We start from the raw sequence: 27,461 nt of genomic DNA, 5'->3' as shown, positions 1-27,461 counted from the left end.
CAGATACATCTGGCCCCATTTTAGTGTACCGTTGAGCTGTAATTTAAAAAACTAATTCTTCCTGCTTCAAAACAGACCAAGCACCACCCCGACTTCCGTGTGTCGCTCAGCTCTACGTTGTTTCGTTGCTCTAAGTCACGTGTGTCAAACTCAAGGCTTGGGGGCCAAACTTGGCCCCTTGCAAATTTTGATCCGGCCCACATATCACATATCAACTAGGGTTGGGCATCGTTTGGATTTTAACGATTCTGATTCCAATCCTGATTCTTCCTTTAGATTCCGGTTCTTTTCGATTCTCGATTCCGATTTTTTGAGGGGTGGAGTTGACATGGGTCACATGCTTATTTCACAAATAACAGGAAAGTTTTATTTTGATTCAATGGTGGTTTGCAGTTATACAGGGCTTTTTCAATGTAAAATAAAGCCACACTAGAGCTGCAACACAACAAGCGCCTGGCCGCTACGGAAACCAAAACTTGCGCATGTTAAATTTGGAACCCATGATCAGATTCGAAACCAAATCCTCCCAAACGATTCCAAACGATTCCAATAAAGAAACGATTCCGATGGAATCGTACATTTTTGAAACGATTCCAAGTAGGAATCGGTTCTCGATGCCCAACCATATTCACAACTAATATTGGCCCGCCTAGCTGTGCACAACACCAAAAAAGTCAGTTACACTGTAGTTATGTGACACTTAAGATTTTGGAAGATTTGCTGACTTTGAGCCTCAGACATTCCCCCACAACCAGAGAGTTTACATATTCAGGCTGTGAAACAGGTTCAGCTGTGTGGTAGCCTGCTTTTAAAAATGTAATCTTTGTTTTTCATGTTTTGCTAAATTCTATGATAGCTAAGAAACTTTTTTTGCTTACTTTTTTTAGGGCTTTATGTCGACCAAACTGTACGTGAGAAAGCTATATGAGAAATGCAATCAAACAGCCAAAGATAATTGACTTTTTCGGTTAAATAAAAGCATGTCAGTTAACTATATGTCTGGCCCTTATTGTTATTCTCATTTTTCAGTGTGGCCCTTAATGAAGTTGAGTTAGACACCCCTGCTCTAAGTAATTGTACGTCCAGGCATTATGGTCTGTGCCTTTTTGAAAACGTCCCTTGGAAATTGCAAGCTTTTAGACTGATACGCATTTGACTAGGAATTAGTGTGGCGATGCGGCGCTGGAGTTTCATTACATTTACGATTGAACCCTCTTGGTAGCACAACAGCAGCTGTTAATCATCAAATACTGACTTGTGCCTAATGTAAACTTTCCAAACCATAAAACACACCTGACAATGATTTTTTTGCTTTGTTTCATTTCAGTTCGCTTTAAGGTACTGAGCAACAATCACCTTCAGATCCGTGGCATAAAGAAGACCGACGAGGGCTCCTATACCTGCGAGGGTCGCCTCATGGCCCGCGGCGAGATTGATCTGCGGGTCATCAAGGTCGTTGTGAACGGTTAGCAGCCCTCACACTGTTTCCTCCCATCCTTCCCTTCCTTTCCTTTGTTCCTGTGCGCGTGTATTTGTGTGGCAGGTGTCCCATGATGCTTAAATAAGCTGTATATATATAGAGGCTACCAGGCTCAGCATCAATGTGGAAAACCGTTGCCCAGAGCAACCGTGTATCAAAGATGTTCCATGCTAATGAAGTCTTTTTTTTTCCTGCAACTTCTGAGACTAGCAAATGAGTGTGCCCAAAATAAGTGCTCTGAATTTGTCACAGCTTCTGTCTCTGTTTTCCCCACCCATGCTATGTGACTGTCTGCCTGTGTATGTATCTACCAATTTCTTTTTCTTTCTATCTTTTTCATTATTTCTTTTTCTCTCTCTCTCTCTCTGTCGGTCTGTCTGTCTGTCTGTCTATCTGTCTGTCTGTCTGTCTGTCTGTCTCTCTCAGTGCTCCCGACCATCAGGGTATGGCAGTCCGAGGTGAATGCCACAGCAGATGTCGGCCAGGCTGCCATGTTGACTTGTGCTGTTGATGGCTATCCTGAACCCATGGTGACATGGACAAGGTAAAAACTCTGCTAGCAACTAGAGAGACTAATGCTCTGCAGCAGCACTTGTTAAATGCCAGCACATTGCTATAATAATTTCAACAATGTACTCTATGTGTTTATCTGTACAATTAGTTTGGCCGAAGAAAAAACACTAAAAATGCCTGTCTTAATCTAATAATAAAGCGGTTGCTGCTGCATGCAAGCAACTTAGTCTTTTCTGTTTTTTGTTTTTTGTTTTATCATTTGTGACAATTTGGACATACAAAATTAGTAGGGATCCTCATTTATTGTCAGTCTTGGACGTAACTTAAAGCCTGTACAAGTTTAAGTTTTTGACGGTAGTGGCTCCAGTTATTGTAAAACTGCACAAATAGTTGCTGACACATAACATCAGTATCATTAAAAGCTGGCGCCAACGGACTGAATAGAAAGGACTAATTAAAAATAATAAACTATGTGGGCGTAAGAGCTTATATCATTGTAAAAATGTGGAAATGTTTTTTCCTACATGTTTAGATTTCCCCATTGGTGGTATTTACAGAAGTTTCTAAAGGGTTTTATTTATATATATACATATATATCTTAATCTTAATCTTACGTAACTCGTAGCCTTAATAGCCAACAGTGTTTTGTATGTAATACAATAATATATAAATATTACATCATGATGTAAAGAAAATATTTTTACAGAACCAGAATACATAGGCTACACTTGCAATAGTCAAATGTAAACACTGTCCATTAAATATCTGTACAGTAACACACCCACATCAAGAAGACACTCTAAGATATTGGGGGTATACTGGTTTATTCATTGCAATGGGATACTTAATAACAGGGTATAAAAGGTGCATGTAAACAGTGAAACCTGAAGACTGGAGTGTCATCAATAGCCACATTCTCCTGTGTGTCTGAATACAGCCATTGATAGCTTCCTGCTTTGTTAAACGGTTCCTGCTCATCTCGTTTTCAAGACAGCAGTTAGCTGTGTAGACAACTTAGATTGGGAGGGCAAAACAGAGTGCAAACAGCACAGGAGCTCCTGCTGGTTGTTAGTATTTTGTTGCCTTTGGCATTTTTTCTATTGCAACTTATTGAAACCCAAAGCAAGTGATCCCAGACAGTTGGAAGCCAGAGATCATTATCTCATTTACATGGCTGGCAGTGGTGACACACAGTTTATTAGGACAAATTGAAAATACTTGATGATGGCAAAAAGCTTGCAGAAGTGTCACTTCTACTTCACGTTTCATCTTTTTCTCTTTCAAGGATCTAGGAACTACCGATTATTATATTAGTCTGAGTATAAAACCTAAGGGTCAATGATTAGGAAAACTTCTTAAAATGTCAAATCTTTTGTAAAATGGTGCGCTTTAAAAGTGATGTTTTAATATCAAAGTGGATGGATGTGTATAACCCATGTTTTCCACAGGAATGGAGTGGTTCTCGAGGCAGGAGAGAAGTACAGCTTTAATGATGATGGCTCCGAAATGACATTAATGGATGTTGCCAAGCTGGATGAGGGAGAGTACACGTGCATTGCCAAAAACAAGGCTGGGGAAAGTGAGCAGGAACTCAGTCTGAGAGTGTTTGGTAAGGCAGAACGTTTTCTATACATACATGAACTCAAGTGACAGTATAAAATGTACTTAGTGTGTGTGGGAATGAGGTATAAGAGCATGTGGGTGGGGGAAGAACAATAGTATGGTTGTGTGTTTTCTAAGGGATACAAGATGAGGTGTTGTTTCAGTGTGGGTTGTGGTTGTTTCATGTAAGGATGAAGCTTAAGGATCCGGAGAACTGGCCAAGTGGGATGAGCTCAGCAGAACTCTTTGAAGTCTTTTTTCTTTTTTCTCCTCTTTTTGCCCACTGGGTTGTTGTCTTTAATTTGTCACATAACGACCATCATCTCAATCTCAACCACAATATCAGGACATCATCTAGTTGCGTCAATTCAATTTACAATGAGTTATCTTGTTCAGTTCATTTTCCCTAAACAACAGAGGTGGCCCAGGCCTGGTTCAGTTGAGCTCAACAGGTAAACAATTACCATAAAATTACTCTAACCATTTTAGCAATATTTACCTCATTATCTGAAAACGATTCTCACATTCACAAGGCTCTGATCTCTTTACATCAATGTGGGAAAAGATGCAATCAGGCATGTCCTTCCACTTCTGAAGAAATGTGTTTGTTTGTTTTTTCCCCCTGATCCTGATTGGAGTTCTTGAATTAAGTACCTGTCAATACCAAGTCTGATCAGATATTTATATTTTCTTGCATGTTACAGCTACATGGGGCACACTTGGCCTGAAAGCCCCTGAAAATGTGGTTTTAAATCTGAACTATTTCTCTATAATATTCAATAATTCTAACTAAATAAGCAGCGGTTAAAGGAAATGCTTGGAACAAAGCATCCTTTACCCCTATTCTGACTGGATTTGTTTCCTAAATTCTTGAAGCCTAAATTCTATAAGTTCCCTCAGGCTTGAATTGGGTTGGGTTTGCGCAAATTTCAATTTTTCAAGTTTTTAAAAATGCAGACCTTGGTGTAATGTCATGAATAATATATTGGCTGTGTACCTCTGTGTGTGACCGCCAGCTGTTTGAAAATCATGTCATTAACAGCCATTGCCTGGAACAGTCCTGACACTCCCGCCTCTCATTAATGAGGAGAAATATTACACAATCTGTATTTAATATGGCACATGACAGTTTTTGGGCTGTACAACAGTCAAGAAGGTGCATGATGGAGATTGTGTCACCAAGTTCTGTTACCGCACTAAAAAGACAGGCACGGGGCCCAAAACTGCTGAGGTGTTTCCATTGTGTACGTGGGTAATTTTCACCTAAACCTCAGTAATATTTACAGCCACAATTGCTTACTGTTATTTTATCCTGTGATTTAAATCCTGTCCGGAGCTACGTCCTTGTATTATAAAAAAACTAAATTCTGCATCAAGAGCAGATCAGTGTGAGATGTGTTTTTTGTGTGAAAAATTGAGTAAATCTAATGCTAATCTGATGGAAACGTTCTAACACCAACATACAGTATAGGCCTATTTGGGACCCAATATGATGACAGAAGAAAATATAAGTCATCAGGAGATTGTTTTTATATTATTGTTCTCTTAAGCCTATATGGTATTTCTTTACTTTTTTTTTCTTCTCATGTTTTACTTTTTATGCCTATTAAAAGTATGCAGAATTAGCTGTTAGCAGTTCTTGTTTGCATTGGATGTACTGACAACTATTACTGGATTGCTTTGATTTTACTGAAGAAAATGTAAACGTTTTATTATTTTTCTTATAGTGTCTTTTCTATGATTTCTAAGCGGATTTAACAATGCTTCACAATAGATATTGCAGATAATATCTTTGGGAAGTGTAAGTCACACTGAACAATATTAAAACGCGTTTCATGCGTGTTAAGATTTGCCGAGTTATGAGCCTAAAAAAGGAGTACTTTCAACTGAAATTGGCCTTGTGCAGTATCATTACCCCGCGTCTCCCTTGGCGTCTCCCCACTCCTCCCCCGTGCCGTCCCTGGTGAGGTTTTTGGCTTTCTCTTTTGGCTTTGTCCTGCTAATTGTCCATGTCTATTACAGCCCATTTCCTGTAATTTCCTGATGGTTAAAATGTCGCCTGGAACGATGAGTTAAATAACTGAGGAGCACCCGTGAATATTAAAATCCCTTCCAACACTCCAAGCTTCATCAGGATTGCGTTGGATGCCCTTCCAACTTCCTTTGATTTAGATTCAAATTTCTGAATTCTGATTAGTGCAGGGAAGTACAGTATGTGTACCTCACCCAATTCAAACCAGCACGAAGAGCACAGACAAAAAACTGAACAGAGACATCTCTCATGTGACATAACCAATACCTCAAAGTCAGAATCCGATTCAGCAAATAGATTTTAAACAGGGCTATATTGAAATTAGGAAAGCAAACTGTTCGACCTCGAAAAGTGTGTCTGAGTGTCAGCGTGGAGCTGCAGCGGCACCAGGGTTTAGGCAGGATTTCTTTCTTTCAAGTTTGAATTCTGTTGTTAGACAGCAGCAGAAGCTTTTAAGAGGAGTCGTGCACCTGCAAAATACTCAAAGCAGGTCCTATCCATCATAATTCTGTGTCCCAGGAAACGGTTCCAGCGTTTTAATGATAAACAAAGTATCAGAAACTGGGTTACACAAACACAGCTGATACCATCCATTAACCCTCCAGTTAAATTTGACCCATTTAGGTTTTCTTTCAACCAAACTTTCATAAAAAGGTAACGTGGATGGTTCCCTACAACGCTCTTCACAAATAAAATGAATGATGAGTTCACTACTTTCATTGAATTTGGGTGTTCAATTTTATAGCAGTTGGCGAAAAGAAATTTGTAAAAGAACGTTGGAAAAAAAGTGTCAGAAAAAGATTCAAAAATGTGGGACGAAAAAAATGTGAAAAGGCGCAGAAAAAAGGGACAAAAACGTTGGAATAAGTGACAAAAACATCGGGGGGAAAGCAACAAAAAAAGTGTCGAAAAAGATGACCAAAACATGAAAAAAAAAAAGTTTTAATTTTGACCCAGAAAAACAAAAAGTCGCATGGTCGACGGGAAGACAACACAAGGGTTAAATGAACCGTAATCAGCTCTGATACTAATTCCTGGCTGTGAATACATATTGTTGCTTGTTTAAATGTTTTTCGTTTTATTTCGAAATAACAAAATGGCAACACCACTGTCCCTTTTGTTCATTTAATAATTATCTGTTGAGATTAAAGCATTTTAATTAAAGGGTTTGAATTGTTTTCTTGTGCTAGAAATCGTAAGTTATACACTATGTGCTCAATTGAATCACGCCTAAAATGTACAAATGTATTGCTTAACCCATGCATTTATCCTCCGTGGAGTGGAGTGAAAAATATAAATGCGTGAGTAATGCTCAACCTCACGCTTTAGAAGTAGCACTTTAACACAGTTTGCTTTGCTCTGCTCAGGTGACAGTTGTGGCACCCTGCTGTGCTTTCAGGTTAGCTCAGGTGTACTGTAACCCGACAGTTCTCTCAAATGTGAACAAAAAAGAAGACCGGCTCCTTTTGAGATAGCCTAAATAAATGATTACATGAATTAAGTATGGATCCAAACATGGTTATCATGCCGCTGCTGGTACTGAAAAAGCTCAAATACAGTTTTGCTGCCACCTGTCAAGCTGCTGCTCCTCTTCCTCGCTTTGAACTCCATCGCACATCCACAGAGGTGCTCTTTTACTGATTATACTTGTGCTGCCACACCACCTTGCTTGTCTTGTTATGCTAGTGCCGTTGAGACGACTTTGTGTTTGTGTTTACAGTCAAACCTAAGATCACATACATCGAAAACCAGAGCACTTCAGAGATGGAGGATCAGGTCACTCTGACTTGCGAGGCATTAGGAGATCCGACTCCCACCATCAGCTGGAGTTCTGGTGAGCGCGTCTTCACCGAAGGAGAGCAGGTAAAATAATGAAGGCAGTGTGGATGACAGGAGAAAGCTCAACATCTGAAATCTTAGGTACTCGGTTCTGCCCCTTGAGGGCCGATGTCCTGCAAGCAATTCTTCCTCCCGACGTTAATGAACCACAGCTGGTGCAAAGTAGACTGATATTATATGTGTCCCAGTTGCATACTATACATTAGTTTTAACCTCTAAGTTTTTAAGTAACCAGTACACACTGAGGAAATTAATAAAACCACTTGTTCAATGTTAAAAATATGAAATAAAAATGACATGATAGGGGTGTATTGTCACTGGTGACAGCACAGGAAGTAATTGAGTTATTTTACTTTGCAATTTGTGATACTTCCATATTTGAAATTGGTTATATATTTCTGAAGTTGCAGTTCGGCTGACAACAATTAATCTGAATAATCATGAGTTTGTGTATGTACAAAATTAAAACATACACTTAACTTTCTTATAGCATATTTTATAATGCATTAGCACGTGATGTGGAATTGGGGCACACGGACTAGTAACCACCAGGGAGGAACACAAACCTGCAGGACGCCGGTGTCTCAAGGAGAGGAATTGAATACCTTTACCCTAAATCTAAATTCAAGAGGTATATTGATCATGCACAGGTTGGGGGGTGGCTTCTACAGTTTCCTCAACAAGGTGTACTTACTGCTGATTATTTCCCCTGAATTAGCGGCTCCTTCTAGATGGCCCAGAGGATCTCATGTAATTAGCTCAGTAATACTCAGCCCGTAATGTGGAGTACACTCAGATTTGACTTGGTTTTTTTTTTTTTCCCAAAATGTCAAGAAAATCAGCATCAGAAACCCAATTATAACAATCCCAAAATAAGCATGCGATTTGAAGCACTAATTGAACTTTGTCTGCTTCTTATTGGACAGTATTTGCTAGAATGAGCACTTGAATGATCAAGTGTTTGTTTAGAATTTTCAATCACCATTATCATTCTTCTGCTCATGCTGGGGATTGAAAAGTTACATTTAGTTTGTCTGTGGATATTCTGCCACCATCTTTTGAATTTGTTTTGAGCTAGCTTTTTCTTTTTTCTACCAACCATTACATCCTTGATACTATGTGCAAACCATCAAAAGAATGAATACCTGATTGGTATTCTTGTACATCTATTTCCCACATTGCCTCCTTCTTCAAGGTCTTGGTGTCTTGCTACAGTTGAGTGGTAATGAGGGGGAAATGCTTCAGAGATATGCTGTAGTTCATGGAGGAATTCTGGAGCCACTCCATTACATGCACTACATTTTCTTCTTACAGGCACATCTAAACAGGATCTATCAGGTATGAAATCCGCGTGGCACAGAAATGTACTGGAGTAGGGTTGCAAAGTATGCCTCCAGATTTGACCAAAAACCCCCAGTGATATCAAATAATCCATTTTTATTGAAAATCTCCCAGCTGTTTCTTGAAAACCCCAAGGAATGATCTCATCAGAGTTCATGAAATTGATTCGACTGCTGCATGCTTCCCAAATGCAGTATAGCCTGAAAACTTCACTGATCTTGTGATAGAAAGTGTGTGGCGCTTATCCCACGAGATCAGACCACAATTTGGTTAATAAGATGATAGAAGAGAAACACCATTTCTGTGTCGCTGTTGCCTGATCATTTCAAACTCTACATCACAGCATGAGGTTGCCTGGATTCAAGCCCAGCTCAGTCTGTCTGTCATCTCCATACTACTGTAAATTGTCTAACATTTAATGTCAGTATCACTTGAAAATTGAGGGTAAAAGTGCTCCGCCTAAAAACCTTTTGAGTATCAAACCCACCCTACAGACAGAAATGGCAATAAGAGTGTTTGGAACGTACCCATCATAAAGATGGCCAGTGGAGAAGTGGACTATCCTACAAGAAGAGGTTAAACGGGCGTTGTTTTTTCCAACTGGTTTCTCTTGGAATCCATTGTGATTGACATGGTTTCAAGCAGACTACGGCCACTGTGCCACCTGTCAAACCTTCAAGGCTGAGTGTTTTGATATTCAAAAATAGGTTTTGGGCGAAGCATCGCTTCCAGTGCAAAACACGCTTCCACCATATGACGCACGTCACGACAGGCCTGTTTTTTCTTTGTAAACCCACACACCCACAGTGGCGAGGCGCAATGTCTGGCACACATGGACACGACGCCCAGTAACAGTTTACACCATTATCCAGTGTAGATGTCCTACGAGAAGCAGCATTTTTTATTTATTTTTTCTTCGCAGAACAAACCTGCTGAAGTACCTCGACTTCCTCTTCCGTCTGCACATTGTCTTCTTTTGTGGCCACGGGGCTGTGTTAATGGATGAGGAGAACTCTCAGAGCTCTCCATCACACCATTATGTGTGATAAAAAGACATCACCTGGCAATCTATAATGCAGGTGGGAAGATCGACCCTGGATGCTGAGGAAATAAATAACACACAGACTTTCTGTTTAGTAACAAAGGAACAGGCAACTAGTGTACAATACGCCTTAGCCACCCATTTTCTGCAGCGTGTAGACCTGTGGACGTGCAGCACCGTGGCATGTCTGCTATGCTGTGGTGGCAGTGTGTTTTGCATTTCAGTCTGCAGTAGGTTTCGTTATCTGTGGCATTTCTTTCCAGCCGTCGTCAAAGAAATGATTAGCAGCCTTGCTGAATGACCGTATACTAGAAAGAGTAGATGTAGATTTCTTCTATTTTCCTCTTCATAGTTCTAATAATCCGCAAGGGAAATGATTTCCATGGTGGGTCTCTAATAAATGCATGAGGGAAACGGCTGCTAATTGTTTGTCTTGTTCTGTTGGTTCATCTGATGTCTGTCTGTCATGCTGTCTGTAATCATCATAACAGCTGTATTTCATCTACGATGGTGTGATGGTTGAAACAACATTCGTTTGGGGTGGACATGCTGAATTGAGAAAAAAAAAAAGAAAACCAGTGCAGATCTGTACTGTGCCATTTTGGATGTGCGCTTGTGCTGAATATACAGAAATAATTTGCAGTTAATTTGAATGTGTTTTCAGTTCTTTGGCTCCCTAGTCCGTCAGCCACTTTTATTTCTTGTTTGAATAGTACTGTGCAGAACATGGACCTTGTTATGCAGAATCCATGATCATAAAAATATAAAGTTTTTTTATATTTTACTTTGTCACACATACAGTATGAGTGATGTTTTGCTTATTGTTAGACAGCAAATCCAGGGGCGTGAAATAAGAGCATTATTGGAGTTATGCGGAAAAAACACTGGTTTAGTTTTACAAAAAAATCAACATCCCCTTGTACAGTAGTTATTGGATACGGCTCACTGAGGAACAGGCATTATACATGTAAAAACAGACACTCTGATATTAAGTTGATCTGCCCTGACTGCATAGCAGACTGTGGTCTGTTCTGCTTTATACAGTGGATCAGTTCATATTTTACATTTGTGAGGGACCATAACTTCTTTTCATTGTTCCATACTCCAGTCCAAATATGATCAGAAAGATTGAAACTTTGAAAAAACGCCTCAGAAACTAAACATCAAAAAGACTTTGTACTTGACTGTGGTTTTGGCTTGCTTCCATCTTTACAGCTAGAATAAAGCCTTGAACAACCCCACCCACACACAAACTTAGCCCCGCCCACAACATTTGAGGTCAGGATGTTCGATCTGGACTTGATCCGTTGTGGAGCAACTATGCTCGAACCAGAGCCGTTTGGACCAATCAAATTGTCAGGGCGGGCTTTATACGATGATGGACAGTAACGTAATTAACCATGTCACCAAAGAGCGCTTGGGTTGAATTTGTTTACATCAAAGGTGTCTGCCGCTGGAGAATTGAGATGTGTAGATTGCGCCATCGCGTCTGTTATAGAAGATATCCACAGCACATTCATTTTAAAATCAACCGGCCCGTCTCAGCTTGACTCAAACTAGCTGATGGTGCCGCTGCGACTCAACTGTTCAAGTCGCAGAGGCTGGTTTTAGAACGTAAGTCACCTGTTTAAACAGTCAATAGAGAAGTCAGCTGGTAAAGTCAGCCATAATCCATTTTACTTTTATGTTACAAACAGCTGTACGAGGTTTAGATGGAGCCTCAACAACCGCCCAAAAGCACGGTAACGTTATATGGTCGCGCAAGATAGAGAGTGACTGAAGACAGCGTTAAGGCTTTTTTCACCACAGCCAACCTGTCGCGCGCCAATGTGTCATCGAAATGACGTAGATCTCGCTTGCGTGCCAGGATTTGGAGATCAGCGGCGCACGACAAAGCCGAAACAGGAAGCATGGACAATTTTGAGGGTAACCGGAGGCCAGGGCTCTCAGAGTGACTGCAAGTCTCTCTCGTAAACTTACTGGGTTAAGATGAGTTCTTTTATGGCGAATGAAAGGCTTGATCCAACGAAGTAGGTCATCGAATCAAATGGAAACATCGACGTCAATGATGCTGCCAGTTCTGCCGTTCTTTTTCTTCTTCTTTCTAGTCCATAGAAATAGCAAAGTCGGTAGCCTTTCCCCATTAGCGACACCTCTGTTCAGGAGAAGACTGCAACTAGTGTTGTGACCACCACGCGGCAGTATAAACAGTTACGGCGCTCCCATGACGTCACATTTGCGCGCGACAGGTCGGCTGCGGCGAGTATACCGGACACCTTAGAACAAAGCCGTGAATCAGAGACATAAAACGTGTTTTCGCCAATTCATCACTAGAAATGCAACTGTAGCAAGCATCTCACTATCACTAATGTTATCCACATTTATATTTACACAAAACAAATGAATTATCCAGCTACAATAAAGTCTAAAAGTCGGAAGTTAGGACGGAATTGGTGTTGAGGTCTGTTGACAACTCCTTTGCTCTGATTGGTTGTAGGTCTATCCAATTCAGTGCAGAGGCATTTTCTTTCCTGGTTCGGTTGAAACACGCCCCATAATCACCGCTCAATGGAGCAGTATCAGACTCATATTCTGACTAGAATCTGAGTATGACGATGTCAGGCTATTAATTGGGAACCATGCAATCCAGTTAACAACTATTCAGTGATCAGGCATTTGTAGGCCCTACGTAAGGCTTCTCGCACAAAATCATATTTACTGCTGCTGCAAGATGTTTCAGATCGTGCCCTGAGTAGGGAACACATCTTCCAGGACCATTAGATATGTTGGTGAGAGTGAGGCACTACTAAACATGTCAGCTTGTTTGGCATTCTTGACTTAATTCTTTTAACACTTCTTTTCAATATGTTTGCACACAGCCCTTCAGTCTAATGCAGTTTATGTGGATTGGCATTGCGTTTACCTATGCTAATAAGAATCAACTGGCACGTGCTTTGAATTTACGAGAACAATGGAATATACTGTATAAAAAACACAGTTGCGAACAATTCTGTGGTTTAAGAACACCATGAATCTGACGTTGACTTAGAAACTTTCTTTTTAAAGGTCCCATGACATGCTGCTCTTTGGATGCTTTTATATAGGCCTTAGTGGTCCCCTAATACTGTATCTGAAGTCTCTTTTATATAGGCCTTAGTGGTCCCCTAATACTGTATCTGAAGTCTCTTTCCCAAAATTCAGCCTTGGTGCAGAATTACAGCCACTAGAGCCAGTCCCACAATGAGCTTTCCTTAGTATGTGCCATTTCTGTGTCTGTAGCTATTGAGGAGGGGGGGGAAAGGTGGAGGGTGGGGGTGTGGCCTTGACCAACTGCCACTTTGCTCGTTTGAAAGCCATGATGTCTCTCTCTGGAGAAGATTCCAGATCGGCCCATCTGAGCTTTCATTTTCTCAAAGGCAGAGCAGGATACCCAGGGCTCGGTTTACACCTATCGCCATTTCTAGCCACTGGGGGACTATAGGCAGGCTGGGGGAACTCATATTAATGTTAAAAACCTCATAAAAGTGAAATTTTCATGCCATGGGACCTTTAAGAACACATTTTAAAGAAAAAACTTAGGATGTTATTGGTGAATGAGGCCCATCGTGTGTATCCTTCAGGTCTAACAAAATATTTGCAAAGCCAGTTTTTCTTAAAAGCTTAAAACTTGCATTTCCATGTTTACTTGCCAGGGGTCTTCTTCACTGGCAATTGTTGCAGTGATTCCTTGAAACCATTGGCAGGAGTGTGTATGGCATCATGCACGTGCACAAGAACAACAAACTGTGGACCCACATGTAAAAGCATTGTTCCGTAGTGCTAGTGGTGGTCAAAAACAGGATACCTTTTAAGCTCATATGTATTATACTTTACAGTGGACCCTTTCAGTAGAGCTACATGTAAAAGTAACAAGGATAGAGAGCAAAGGGTTGAGGTTTTCATTATGTTATCTTTTCCTTTCATGTGAGAACTATAATATATAATGCAGCAGATGGAGGAGGTCTCCGTCGCTCATTACTGTATAACGTTTGAGCAAAAAGATCCAGATTAGAGAATGCATTATGATACTGTATTTATATGTTATACTGTATTTAGTCTACGCTACTTCTGATATTTTGTAAGAGATTAGCCATTCATTGTCGGTTTGAAATCGTTGTTTGGCTTCGTTTCACTCTGTTTCCTTTTTACCGCTGTCTCAGGGTTTAAAAGGTTAAGACGGGGAGAAATAATTTCATTCTGAATATCCTCCTACACAAACTGTTCAGTGTCTGCAGACAAAAGCATTGTTGTGAGTAAAACGGGGGCACAGTGCGAGGATTGAGGGAGATTACTCTATCACACTGTAGAAAAGCAGTGGTACTGTACATTCAAAAAGACGGGGATAAAAGGAGTACGTTAAAAAAAAGTCTTCTACACTTGTGGGTGCGTGCCTGCGTATTTGTTTCAAATTCAAATTGGCACTTATCTGGGGATGGTTTGGTTTTTGTGTATACAGTAATTAAAGTTTAAGTGTTAATATATTTATTGTAAAACTTGCATCAACTTTCACGTTAGGGTGTTTGGTTCTTTTAGTCCTTTGAATGCATTCGCTGTGAGTCGCTCTCGATAAGTCTGTTTAATAACTGAAAATGTAAATGAAGTATTTATCCATGCTTTGTACATTATCTACATAATGAATGTTTGGCTTATTTGAATACATATTAAATATTCTGCTTGATGCACGGAGTTTTCTAAGCTGTAATTATCTGGAAATATTTTGAACTGTAACTATACAGAGGGAAATTGGAGTGAAAGAGGGGACCAATCGTAAAAAACTTAAAAGCACATTAACATCTGTGCTTGATTGGGTGATGGCATATTATGTCTGTAATCTTTGGGTTTTCTCTCAAATATTCAAGTTTCAATACGCAAATCTGCGTTTAGGGCCTGCTCTGTCTAACATACAGATTGGCAATTAGAAATTAAAGACCCGAGAAAAGAAATTCATGATTATTTTAGAAGTAATTAGATGCTTAGAGAATAAGTAATTCATGTGGTGTGGCAGCGGTTTAGACAGGCCATCTGAAACAGAGCAATGCTTTAAGGGTTGCGTGCCGATTCAGAGAGAGCATTGTTTTCTCCAAAGACAAAAGGCTACTCATTTACAACAGGACGCCTGCTAGTTCAGTTGTGGGGGGAAAAGTAAGGGCTTCTTCACTAAAATGTCAGTTTTCTATAATGTGCTGGCAGAGGCTCCGAGGCTCAGCAGTTAATGACACAGGACGATGACAATATGCATCGTCATCAGTTTCAGTCAGGCGTCGCCCAGTGAATGAAACACCACATGAAATGTGTTCAGTGTATTTGTTTTAGTGTGTCTCCTCCTTCGCTACGTTGCCCTCTTTACACTGACAACAACTCACGTCAGAACAAAGAGCGAGGATAATTCTCTATAGAAGGTAGCAACAATGGGCTGGAAAAAATGATGAGACCCAAGGGAGCCGTCACCATATTTTTCTGAGAGCGTTTGCTCGGAGGAGTGATTTTGTTTAAGTGTCTTCTGTTTTGCACACTCGCATCTGCTGCTCTTCATTGTCTCTTTGTCTTTAACAAACACCTGTCACAGATATGAGGGCGATACTTGTCAGCTCACTTACTGCAGGAGCATCGCTGCAGACGAGAGTGTTTATGCGGATGAGGCGGTGATGTTCCCCGCTATTAGGTTGCCTGTTTTAATTGGACTGCTGCTCGTTCGTGGCACTGTGGTGATATGCAGCCAACTGCTGTTTGTAAAATGCACGGTGACTGTGTGTTTTACTGTGACAGGAGGGGACTTACAGTGCTCTTAAGAGCACAGTGACATTTCACTCACACAGGGAGCTTTGCATATGATTTGTCCAATTAGTATTGTACCGTCCTCTCTTTTTTTTTTTACCTGCTTCTTTTCGTAGTAAAAGGTGAATCCGGTTTGTCTGTGATATAAAGTACTTGAATTCCACCACGCCATATGTTCTTTGTGGTATTTACAAGCCACCCGCATTGATTGTGAGAGCGTGGTTTTCAGATGTGAATTAATTGATGGTTTGATTCACTGTTTTGCCCCTCAATTATTCCAGCAGATTGCGTTCGTTCTATCGACATTTTCTTGCAGTTGCACCTGATGAAATAGCTGTTTATCATTTTGCTTGTTACGCTCCAACACTTACTCTCCATGTGAGCCATCACATCCCATTGTCATGCTTTAACATTTTCTCTCCAGCGTCATGAATTCCATAGAGCATGCTTTCCAAAAAGCTTTCCGTCTTGTGGGTGTTGGGCTTTTCAGTGTCACTGTGATTTAACTTGACATGGCATGCTGACTAGAACAGTTCTTAGTATCTCTTAGTTATCCAGAGGTTTGATTTGATCTGTAATGATGTGAAGTCATTCTGTATGCAGTAGAGTGGGAGATAGAACCAACATAATTATGATGATCACTTCTTCATCTTGATCTATGTGATTCTATCTCCTCTGTAGCTTTAAATAACATGATACAATCTTCAACTCACTTTGATCCCAGTCAGAAATTGAGTTAAATGAGCCTTAAGTGTTTTGCTGGTAACATATCAAATATGCAGTATCTATATTTATTTGAAACGTAGCATCATCAGTTAGACAAGAGAACTGAACTGTGAGAATTTTCTCATTCACCCGATGATGGTATGGAGAAGCATTTATTGATACCATTCCACAATGACTCAGTGCTAGCTATTATTTACATGATATAGTTTTGAATCTTTAGTGCATCAATTCTTATAATACAGAAATTAATGTTTGTAATCCTAACATGCTTGAAGACTTATAAATATCCACAGCTATCATATGTTTTTTAAAGAATGAAATTTAAGTTATTCAAATTGCATTTTTGTATATTTTAGCCTTGGAATACAATCAAAGCATACACAACTTCATTTGAGACTTCATGTGTTAACATTTGGAGCAGAACAACAACAACAATGTGACACAGGCCACCTATGGGCAAAGAATAATTTCCAGGTGTGTGTGTGTGTGTGTGCAGGGAGAGCTGCAACAAAATTGCTTCTTTCAAACCCCTCATTGCTTATTGAGAAGCACAGCAAGACTTGATGAAGAACTTGTTGCTTCTTAAATGTTTTTCTTTTTACATGCATGGATAGAAAACAGTGCTGCACTAGAACAAATTCAGTTTTATTGGGTTTTTTATTCTCATTATTGCTTTAAGCCTCAAAAATGGATCGTGAGTCGATAATTGCTGTTCTACTTGCCAAACAGGCCGACATGCCTCTGGTGTTGCAGAGTAATAAATTCACCTCTTCCTGATAAACCAATAACCTTCTCACCTGTGAGCATTTTCTTCGTTATCGTGATGCCAATAGACTTTCTTCTTTGGGGGTTAGAAGCAGTCTTGTTCCAGCAGGCAGTACAGAACATAGCACACCGTAAAAATCCCCCTGAAATACACCTTTTTAGAGGAAAAAGAATAAGCTTCTTCGGAAGGGAAATCCTAGTGGTACTGTGTCAGACTTTAAGCAAAATCATACATTCAGCTCAGGGACTGTGGATGTACGGAAAATAAACTGGACACTTAATACTTGCACGCAATGTGCTTTGCAGCTTTGCCTGGATAAGGATAACTCTCTAAGAATTGCTTTGCCATGTGTTTGTTGTTGTGTCTCTGTCCTCTACAGGCATCATGGACTCGGCCCGAGCAACACAAGGTATTCTAAATGCATGACTTTTTTTCCTACACCCATCTATCTTTCACGTCAGTGGATTCTAATTCAATTCTGGATGGACGCAGATCAAAATTCTCGATCAAATGAGGGCCAGGGAGAGGATAAACCCTGAGAAAGATGCCAACAGGCCTGTCTGTCTGGATCTCTTTGTTTTAATTGTTTGGTTTCCATGTCACTCAACATGCAGTAGTCTACTTCAGCCTGTTGTTTTCTTTCAGACCTGTAACCTACCTGCAAGAGAACATAAGTCAATACAAGACTTTTGCCTGCTCAAATATGATTTTTGTAATAACTTTTAGTTGATAATTTATAGATTTGATGCATGATCCTGTTCCATGCAGCATGTCAACCTGTTTTTCTCTCAAAAGCAGATGTTGTTGAGGTAAAACTCTCCTCAGATGTCTCTGTCCTCCGACCCAGGTCTCCAGGTTTCACTCAATCTGATGCCACGTTTTTCACTTTGTTTATTACGTTTTGCAGGGACATACAATTGACATTAACGTTCAGAGTTATGCAAACAAACCAGTTCCCTTTTTGCCAAATCTTGATTATAACTTCAATATGTGTTTTTGACATCAGATATTTTTTTCATAGTTCTAATTCGTTGGACCGAAGATGAATGAATATGCATGCAAGAGAAAATGAAAGATGTCTTTGTGCAGCAGCCCAGAGACTGTTCCTGAAAGAAAGTGAAAATTGGCATGAAAAAGAGCTGCCTACTTCAATGTAGAATATGTGTTTTACATATGTGAGAAAATTGGTGAGAATTGCCACTTTGTCATTTCCAATATTAGTGCTGAGTGCACTGTACTAGAGGACAGTACAGATTTTTGGCTTTCAAATGAACGGAAGTTTGGGCTCTCACGACGCGTGTCGTCGATGATCTACTCATCACCGTTTCAGGTGCGAGATCAAATATTAGGCTTGCCATTGTTATTTATACTTTTGTACCATTTAACAGAAAATGAATGCATATTTTTAGACTATTTGGTTCTTCAAATAGCCTTGCTATTTTATTTTTAAATTGCAGGGAGCTCTGCACATCAAGCGAATTGGTCCTTTCCTTTTACTTTTGAGAATGGGCGTTCGTTTACATTCGCCGTTTCCAACCATGACTAAATATTGACATTTTGACAATCACTCGTTAATAACACCTATGATTACAAAATGTTTTGAATGAAAAACCGTATCACACTCTACTCACTGCAAAAGATGAGGAAGCACCTTTCTCATTAAGCTCATGCTGACAGTAATGACTAGGTTTGTGTAAAACTGTGATTTACACAATGGTTGCACATTCTTGTGCATCAGCAGTAATACTTTAGCATCAGCTGGCACAAAAAAGCCCAAAAATGTATCCTAGTTATCTAATCTTCCCAGTTTTAGCGTAAAGGATAAAGATGATCCAAAGCAAGTGCCACTTTTCCCTAAAACATGGCTTAAAAACGGAGTTATGCCATGCTACTTCATTTTTTGAACCACTTTTGGTTAACCGTTTTCTCACATATTGTGTATATATATTAGGGCTGGGCGATAAAACGATAACGATATGTATTGCGATAGACACATAATCAATATCAATAGAAAATGCGGTCAATAAAACGTTCGATAACTTCATCAGAAGAAACCAGAGGTTGTGAATCAAGTTTGGTTGCATGAACAAAGGCCCTCACTCTCTGGCAACCTAGCAACGTGGGGAGTGACACTCTAACAGCCAATCATGTAACAGTATCATGTTTGGTTGCGCCACATCGCTGTCTCGTGTTCTTCAATAACAGAACCAGCGTGGAGTGGAAAGCGAGTGCCGCAGCGAGCAAGGAAATTGTTGATAAAACAGGAAAAGTCAGTATGGCAGTTTTGGGGATTTTATAAGTCTGACCGTAGTCAGACCAATGTCGTCAGACCAACACTGGTAATACCATAAACTTGTTTTACCACTTTAGCCGTGCTCACACTTTGGAGCACAGCCGTATTCGCCATCAACGTCCAACAACATCTGCAGCTGCAACACGGCACAAGCAGCAGACCACCATGGAGAGGTACTCTGCATCAGCGCCTTACTAAACGCTACAAGCAGCAGACCGCCATGGAGAGGTACTCTGCATCAGCGCCTTACTAAACGCTACAAGCAGCAGACCACCATGGAGAGGTACTCTGCATCAGCACCTTACTAAACACTACAAGCAGCAGACCACCATGGAGAGGTACTCTGCATCAGCACCTTACTAAACACTACAAGCAGCAGACCACCATGGAGAGGTACTCTGCATCAGCACCTTACTAAACACCACAAGCAGCAGACCACCATGGAAAGGTACTCTGCATCAGCACCTTACTAAACGCTACAAGCAGCAGACCACCATGGAAAGGTACTCCGCATCAGCACCTTACTAAACGCTACAAGCAGCAGACCACCATGGAGAGGTACTCTGCATCAGCGCCTTACTAAACGCTACAAGCAGCAGACCGCCATGGAGAGGTACTCTGCATCAGCGCCTTACTAAACGCTACAAGCAGCAGACCACCATGGAGAGGTACTCTGCATCAGCACCTTACTAAACACTACAAGCAGCAGACCACCATGGAGAGGTACTCTGCATCAGCACCTTACTAAACACTACAAGCAGCAGACCACCATGGAGAGGTACTCTGCATCAGCACCTTACTAAACACCACAAGTAGCAGACCACCATGGAGAGGTACTCCGCATCAGCACCTTACTAAACGCTACAAGCAGCAGACCACCATGGAGAGGTACTCTGCATCAGCACCTTACTAAACGCTACAAGCAGCAGACCACCATGGAGAGGTACTCTGCATCAGCGCCTTACTAAACACTACAAGCAGCAGACCACCATGGAGAGGTACTCTGCATCAGCGCCTTACTAAACGCTACAAAGAAATAACGGAGGCAGACATGCTGGGCACTGTCTAGAAGCCAGGTTACCAACCTAGCACTAAACCTGCAGAAAATAGTTCCTTCTCAGGTTTCTTATATTTAGCTAACACTTTGCACTATTTTATGACACTTTATTAAGCATTTCTTACTTAATCTTTAATTTTGCACCTTAATGTTAAGAGATAATTGTTAAGTGTTCATTGTGATTTTAGACCTGTTTACATTTAAATTATTTGAGTGTTTTCCATGGTTATGTTGACATTTCTGCTTTTATAACTGAGGGGATTATAATCAGAGCAGGGTTAAGTTTAAAATAAAAATGTTTAAATTTAATATATTTTTCTCCTGGTCCTTATTTTAAATAGGTCATAAAAAATATCAATAATTATCGATATCGACCGATATGAAAAACTTATATTGTGATACAGTTTTCAACCATATCGCCCAGCCCTAATATATATATGTATCTCAGTAGCATATTTGTGGTTTCAGGTTGCGAGTGCATTGGGTATTAATGTATGAGGCACTGATTATTTTCACTTTCTGATATAATGATATGGGGCTGAGTCCACCTGCACTCTGAATTGATCAGTGTGTCTCTCTGCAAGATATCCCATTAAAACCACACAGGGGAGGAGTATGAGCATGGGGCAGTATGAGCATGCTGAGCATGTTTGTTGCAAGTGCGTAGGCAGCTGAGTGTTCATTTGACAAGCCACGGAAGGGAAGGCACATTCACGGCAAGGTGCATTTGTATGCAGGACCAGTTAAGATTTCAGTAAGACATGAGTTTAACATGTCCTCAGTGTATCCTCAGTGTTATGCTCCGATGTTCCAGCAGTGTCTCTCTCTCTCTCCTCTGGTGGTAAAGCTGCAGAAGCTGTTGGAGAGCTCTGCTGTCAGTTTGGCCTGATTTATTAGAGGAGCCTCTGTCTGAAAGTCTTTTATTTTCTTCCCTCCCATCTGTTTTATTGCAGGTTTTGCACGTAGACATGTAAAGTGGGTTTGTATATCTTTCTTAAAGGCAGTAAAGTTCACAAATTATGGATGTTTATAAATAAGAATGTTTCATAATGACAGCCACTCTGGTGCATCCTGCATTCATACTGAAAAGCCATTGTTATAAAACATTAATGAATGGCAACATTAAATTGCAGTGAAAACATAATTTTCCTCCGGTAGATGATATTCGTTATGGGCTTCATATGGGGAATGAGAGGCAGTAGAGTAACTGCCCATATGTTGCTCTGGCTTAGGTGACATTTTGATGCCGTATTCTCTGAAAAGTAGGAGCACACAATTAAAAAGGACTTAATATTGAAGCATACTGACTAACTAGGACTTTGTGGTGGTGCGTAGTGTGGCGTGTTGCACAGATGCAGGAGTCAGAAGCAGTGCCACAGGGGTCGAGGGAGAATGCTTTGTGCACAGGGGTCAGAATAAAAGGGTAGTGTGTTATGTAAGTGTCTCCCTGGTCCTGCTACCCACTATGCATAATGAATGCCTCAAACATGCTTTGTCTATTGCATTTGAATACAAACTAACAAGGGTTTCTCTTACATGGCTGCCCAGACTGGGCCCTAATTCAATATGTGTAAAAGCATCCGTGCCATTATTTTGCCTGCGGCTTGGATCAAAGCCATATAAGCATCCAATAGAAAGGCTAACCTATCCAGTTCTGCAGCACCTTGTAAAAGGAACGATTCACAAAAACGCCAAAGCTTACTGTACAGTATAAAAGAGTACTACATAAAAACACTTGCATGCCCCAAATCCATCAAATGAACGAGTCGTATTTGCTCTGCCATTAGCAGCATCGGCAAACATCTACGTTGAGGAAAATAAGGTTTAGAATCTGCATAACGCATGTTTTAATTAGTAATATCCCGTTTGGGAAAGTAGAAATTTGGTCTGTCTGAAACTGTACACCCACAGTTTAGTGTCAGCGACCAAAACAACAGAGTTGTTGACCCTGAAGGTCAGGAGACCGCTTATGGATGTTGTAACTCTGCGTATCAAGTTAATGAAACCAGGTATCTGTAGAGCAGGAAGGCCATTTACACTTCACATTAGCCAGCTGTCTGTTGTTATTCCCTTGGCTTCAAATGCTTTGTGACTTGGCATGTGCCCTTCATCACTGAAACTGGGGCGTAACCAAAAAAAAAAAAAATCCACAAGTGATTAACTTAAAATGTTGTTTTACTAAAAAAAAAAAATATATATATATATATATATATATATATATATATATATATATATATATATATGATGTGTGCAGTGGCACTAAGCCCCAAGTGTCTTCAACATAAAAGTGCAAGTGTGGCATGTAAGGTAATGCTCTGCTGTCTAGCGTCATGCATCAGCATATTTCCCGAGTTGGTAAGCCCTCCGTGTGAAAAGCTCTAGATGGTTTCTAGTGCCTTCTGTCATCTATTATTGATAAGCTCCCCTGTTCTGTCAACTGTGTCCTTATGTTTCCAAGTCTTTACAGAGCAGAGTGTGCCTTTTTCATTAACGTAATGTCTCTTCTGCTCATCAAAAGCAGGCTTTCTTAAGCATTTTCTTTTCTTTGTATTTCAGGTCGCATCTTTTTGCAGAAATGACATCTAAATGTGCAACATGCTGATGGAAAATAACTGATGCGAATGGGTTGTTTTTTTCCTAAACCAAGCTATTTTCTGCTCCAATTAGAGTCTGGATGGAAGTGTAGTGGTGAGGAGTGATGCTCGTGTGTCCTCCCTCACTCTGAAGTATGTCAAGTATACAGACGCGGGTCAGTACCTCTGCTCGGCACGCAGTGCCATTGGAGAGGATGATCAGCCGGCATATCTGGAGGTCCGCTGTGAGTATTTCCTTCTCTCTTAACATAAGTGCTTCAGACTACAAAATTAGTACTCTATAGTAAAAGTGACTTGCTAGTCATCCACCCTTTGTAACTGAACAAAATAATCTTTTTCCTGATCATATAGAGCTCTTGAATTCACTTTTATTCAAATAGCCCATTTTTCAGGCACTGTTAAAACCACGAAACCCAGAAACCTCCTAACGTTTTGAGAGTTTGTAACGCGTGCGTTTCTTCCACCAGATGCCCCTAAGATCAGCGGTGCAGTGGCAGTGTACACCTGGGAGGGAAATGCTGTTAATATCAGCTGCGAGGTCAAGGCTCATCCCAGTGATGTATCTATTGTGTGGCTGAGAGATGGACTGCAGCTCCCCAACTCAAACACCACCAACATTAAGATCTTCAGAAGCCCGTCAGCCATCTACCTGCAGGTACACACAAACACACACACACACACACACACACACACACACACACATCAAGCCACAATTTACAGTTCATAAAGAAAGAGCGTGCGCGCGCGCACACATGCACACACACACACACAAACAAACAAACAAACAAACACACACACACACACAAAGCCACAATTTACAGTTCATAAAGAAAATGTGCACATATACACTTAGTCCTTCCACGCACACACACCTACACACACACACACACACACACACACACACACACACACATCAAGCTACAATTTACAGTTCATAAAGAAAATGTGCACATATACGCTTAGTCCTTCCACGCACACACACACACACACACACACACACACACACACACACACACACACACACACACCCTCTTGTGTCATCAAGATTTCATGAGCATAGACTTGAAGTGAAGGGGTTTTCTTTCAGCTCCATTGTGGAAAAGAAATCTGATGAATAATTCAGCAGCAGGAAAGCTCAAAGCAACAAATAAAAATAGGCTCCTCTAATGGACAAACAAAAAGGTCACCCTCAGAGTGTTTGACACACAAGTTTGTTCTTCTGTTTTGGTACACTGCCCTTCATATATTTGCCTTTTTTTTTCCCTCTCCTCCAGATAACCCCCGAGTCTGAAAATGACTTTGGGAGCTACAACTGCACCGCTTCAAATGAGATGGGCACAGAGTCCAAGGAGTTCCTGCTCATTCAGGCCGGTCAGTTGTGATTCTGTGATTCATTTTGTTGTTGTTTATTTGTGCTATTTAAATGAATGTTGATGATATGTAGGGTGCACACTTTCTATGAAAGCTTGGGACAACAATCTGCAGTCAAGGTAAACCTTATTGTAGCACATAAATTAAATTATAAGGCTTTTTCTGGCTTCAGAAACAGATTGCTCACCCATATTCAAAACACGTTAGACCAAAACATCTACCACAACGTGGGATTACACAGAGCAGTGTTGGTTTAGATGGATATTAGATTTAAATGAAAAGGCGATGTAACCAGCATCGGATAATTTAACGTTCCTTCCCTCTGGTTGTTTAGAAACTACAGCGGAGCAAGAACAGAATATAATATTGTACACTTCCAAAGGTTTACTGTGTGCATCGTGAATTAAAAGACAATTTACCGAAGTGACAACATTTTATTGCAAATTCATCAACTCACCACCAAGCTGATACCAAACACTGTAGATCCACCAACACATTAGACAAATGGAACCAAGAGCAGAGAGATAATGGCACTCTTATGCCACAATCTGAAATAAATTAATTGAAAACACCACAGTCTTCCCTCGGAACAAAACATGGGCAACCACAGTAATCACAGTGTGCCTTTCATTTCGAAGATCAAAGTGATTTAATACAGAACTGTGCTCACTTTTATGAACAGCCACCAGTACTCTGATATGGCCAATCTCAGTGGTTTAAATATTGTCATTTTCTCTCAAATAGAGAGTGCAGTGGTGGGCAGACCAATATTTGGTTGTTTTGATCATTAAATTTGACTAACGTGAATGTAAATGTGGAAATAATTGTGTGCTCTACAGGTGAGACATTTTCTCCACAAATACAAAACGTATGATTGTTTGGTAATCACAAAAAGTATCCCCTTCAATACCAGCTGTTTACAGTTTTGGGGATATTTGCATTTAATGAAACATTATGTTGTTCACTAGCTGACTGCAAGGTGTTTGAATGCATCTTACGTCTTTCTTTTTTCCAGATCAAAGGTTTATCATAATCTAAATCTCTTTTTAAAAGGTCCAATAAGTAGCTAACTTTTTGCTGTGGTTTTCTTTTTGCCATTGTCATTTAAGGCTGACTGACTTGGGATCAGCTTGTACTTGAATAAGTCCGTCATAGCGCCATTTAAATGTTTTTCCTTTCTTTAATTTTATTTTCTGACGTAATGACAAGAGTATGCAGCATTCAGTGCCTGAGAAACCGCATTAATGTCACAAATCATACATTTCTTACAAAGCTGAAGCAGTTTTTAGAGGCTTTTTTCAGACTGAACTGTTAGCTCAGTCTGTTAGTGTAATGAAGCAGTGGCGTCAGACAGCGTTGGCGTGCTGCAATCTTACAGTTTTTGTTGCAATCGCGCTGCATTTTCCTGCCTTTACCAGAGGTGCCATCGTCTCCATCCATCAGCGAGGTGAGACCCTTCTCCACCACGGCACAGATCCAGTTTGAGGAGCCAGAATCCACCGGTGGTGTTTCTGTTCTCAAATACCGAGCGGAGTGGAGGACTCAGGGCAGGGGCAGCTGGGTGCAACGGGTCTATGAAGTCCAAGATGGTAAGAAAGAACACAAATCAAAGAGTTACGCAAGGTATCTTTTATGTATGAAGCTTTTTGTTTCATGACATAACATTGGAACACAGTTCATTGCGTTAGACATTAGATCATAATGTTAAGTGAATTTACATATTTTATGTCCATATTGTAAAAAAAAATTCCATAATTTGCATTTGTTCCTTCGTTGAGGCATTATAAAAAATTACATAGTTTTGAACTTTTATTTTTCACTTTTCTTGTTAAACAGAGATCAAAAATTAATCTTAAAGAAGAATAAAAATCATGAAATAAGACAATAAGTAAACAAATAATAGCAGTATTATGAAGTAGGCACTGTAAATGATGTATAGAATGTAATTCTAATCCCAAAAGTAATCTGTACAAACAGCTGTCCGTTATTTCTGTTTCTGTGTATATCTGTGTTTAGACCATCTCTAAATAGATTTATCTGGTTATACATTGTTGGAATGAAACGGAAATTGAGCTAATCAGTGTTTACTCGTGGCGGAATGAATTATGCATGTGTTGTTTGAGCTGGGGGTGCGTTTGTTTCAGCGCTAATCAAAATGATCAAGGTGATCTCAACGGGGATTGCACTGCCTCTGATATATTGTAACAGGCTACACCAGCGAGGTGACTATCACAGGCCTGAAGCCGGAGACCAGCTACGAACTGAAGATGTCAGCCATCAACGGCAAGGGGGAAGGTGAAAGCAGCCCTGCAGAGTTCTTCAAGACGCAGCCTGTCCGTAAGTGGCACATGTCGCAAAGTTTACAGCACGCTGCAAAGCTTTTATCACATCTTTTTGACCCCTGTCTCCACAAACCCATTACCTGATTCCGGTCTTCTATGTCTTGAAGTAAGAAGAGCTTGTCCATCCCATTACTGATCGATAAAAGCTCAGCTACTACTCAGTGTAGTCAGCTGCCGGACAGCCACACACAACTCAGCATTGAGACTGTTTGGACAGTGTCACAAAAGCTTCCTGGTCTTTCAGTCTGAGTTTGTCCTCTTCCAAGTTTTTTGGTTTGTTTGTTCGGCAGTCAAACTGACAACATGGAGTAAGTTTTGTTTATTTTAGTTTAGTCCATGAATAGAACTTGAAATCTAAGAATTCAGGAAACATTTTGTCATAAGGTCCAACTGGTTTAACACCATCTTAACACAAATTGCACTCTGATTTCATCACACATGTCACACTTGGATCCAGTCGCACAATCTTTTGATATCCACAGTTTTATAGTATTTTATTAGGCTTGTTGTATGCTTGCAAACCATGAATTAGAATATGAAATAGGAAGTTGTTCCTCAGTCCTTTGAATAGCAGCCTTGTACTTTATCTTGAAGCCATTATTTAGTTGTTAGCCCCCTCTGTTGGTTGGGGATGCACATTTTGGAAGGG

The 27,461-nt window shown here is 40.4% G+C and overlaps 1 protein-coding gene across 7 annotated transcripts in view; it reads left to right on the top strand.

Moving 5' to 3' along the window:
* ncam1b (neural cell adhesion molecule 1b) overlaps positions 1 to 27,461 on the top strand; it is an 80,958-nt gene that overhangs the window by 38,193 nt on the left and 15,304 nt on the right. For 3 of the 7 annotated variants that reach the window (XM_028572848.1, XM_028572842.1, XM_028572847.1), the window contains exons 5-15: positions 1,328 to 1,465; positions 1,907 to 2,024; positions 3,442 to 3,602; positions 7,348 to 7,490; positions 8,781 to 8,804; positions 17,535 to 17,564; positions 23,173 to 23,323; positions 23,567 to 23,754; positions 24,374 to 24,470; positions 25,889 to 26,059; positions 26,679 to 26,807. In XM_028572848.1, the coding sequence (XP_028428649.1) occupies positions 1,328 to 1,465; positions 1,907 to 2,024; positions 3,442 to 3,602; positions 7,348 to 7,490; positions 8,781 to 8,804; positions 17,535 to 17,564; positions 23,173 to 23,323; positions 23,567 to 23,754; positions 24,374 to 24,470; positions 25,889 to 26,059; positions 26,679 to 26,807 (1,350 nt within the window). The remainder of the gene's footprint in view (positions 1 to 1,327; positions 1,466 to 1,906; positions 2,025 to 3,441; positions 3,603 to 7,347; positions 7,491 to 8,780; positions 8,805 to 17,534; positions 17,565 to 23,172; positions 23,324 to 23,566; positions 23,755 to 24,373; positions 24,471 to 25,888; positions 26,060 to 26,678; positions 26,808 to 27,461) is intronic. The other 4 variants (XM_028572846.1, XM_028572849.1, XM_028572843.1 and 1 more) reach the window with 3 other exon arrangements.

This window comes from Perca flavescens, chromosome 3 (genome assembly GCF_004354835.1).
Source record: "Perca flavescens isolate YP-PL-M2 chromosome 3, PFLA_1.0, whole genome shotgun sequence".
Classification (NCBI taxonomy): Eukaryota; Metazoa; Chordata; class Actinopteri; order Perciformes; family Percidae; genus Perca; species Perca flavescens.
This window is presented reverse-complemented; position numbering and strand designations above follow the sequence as displayed.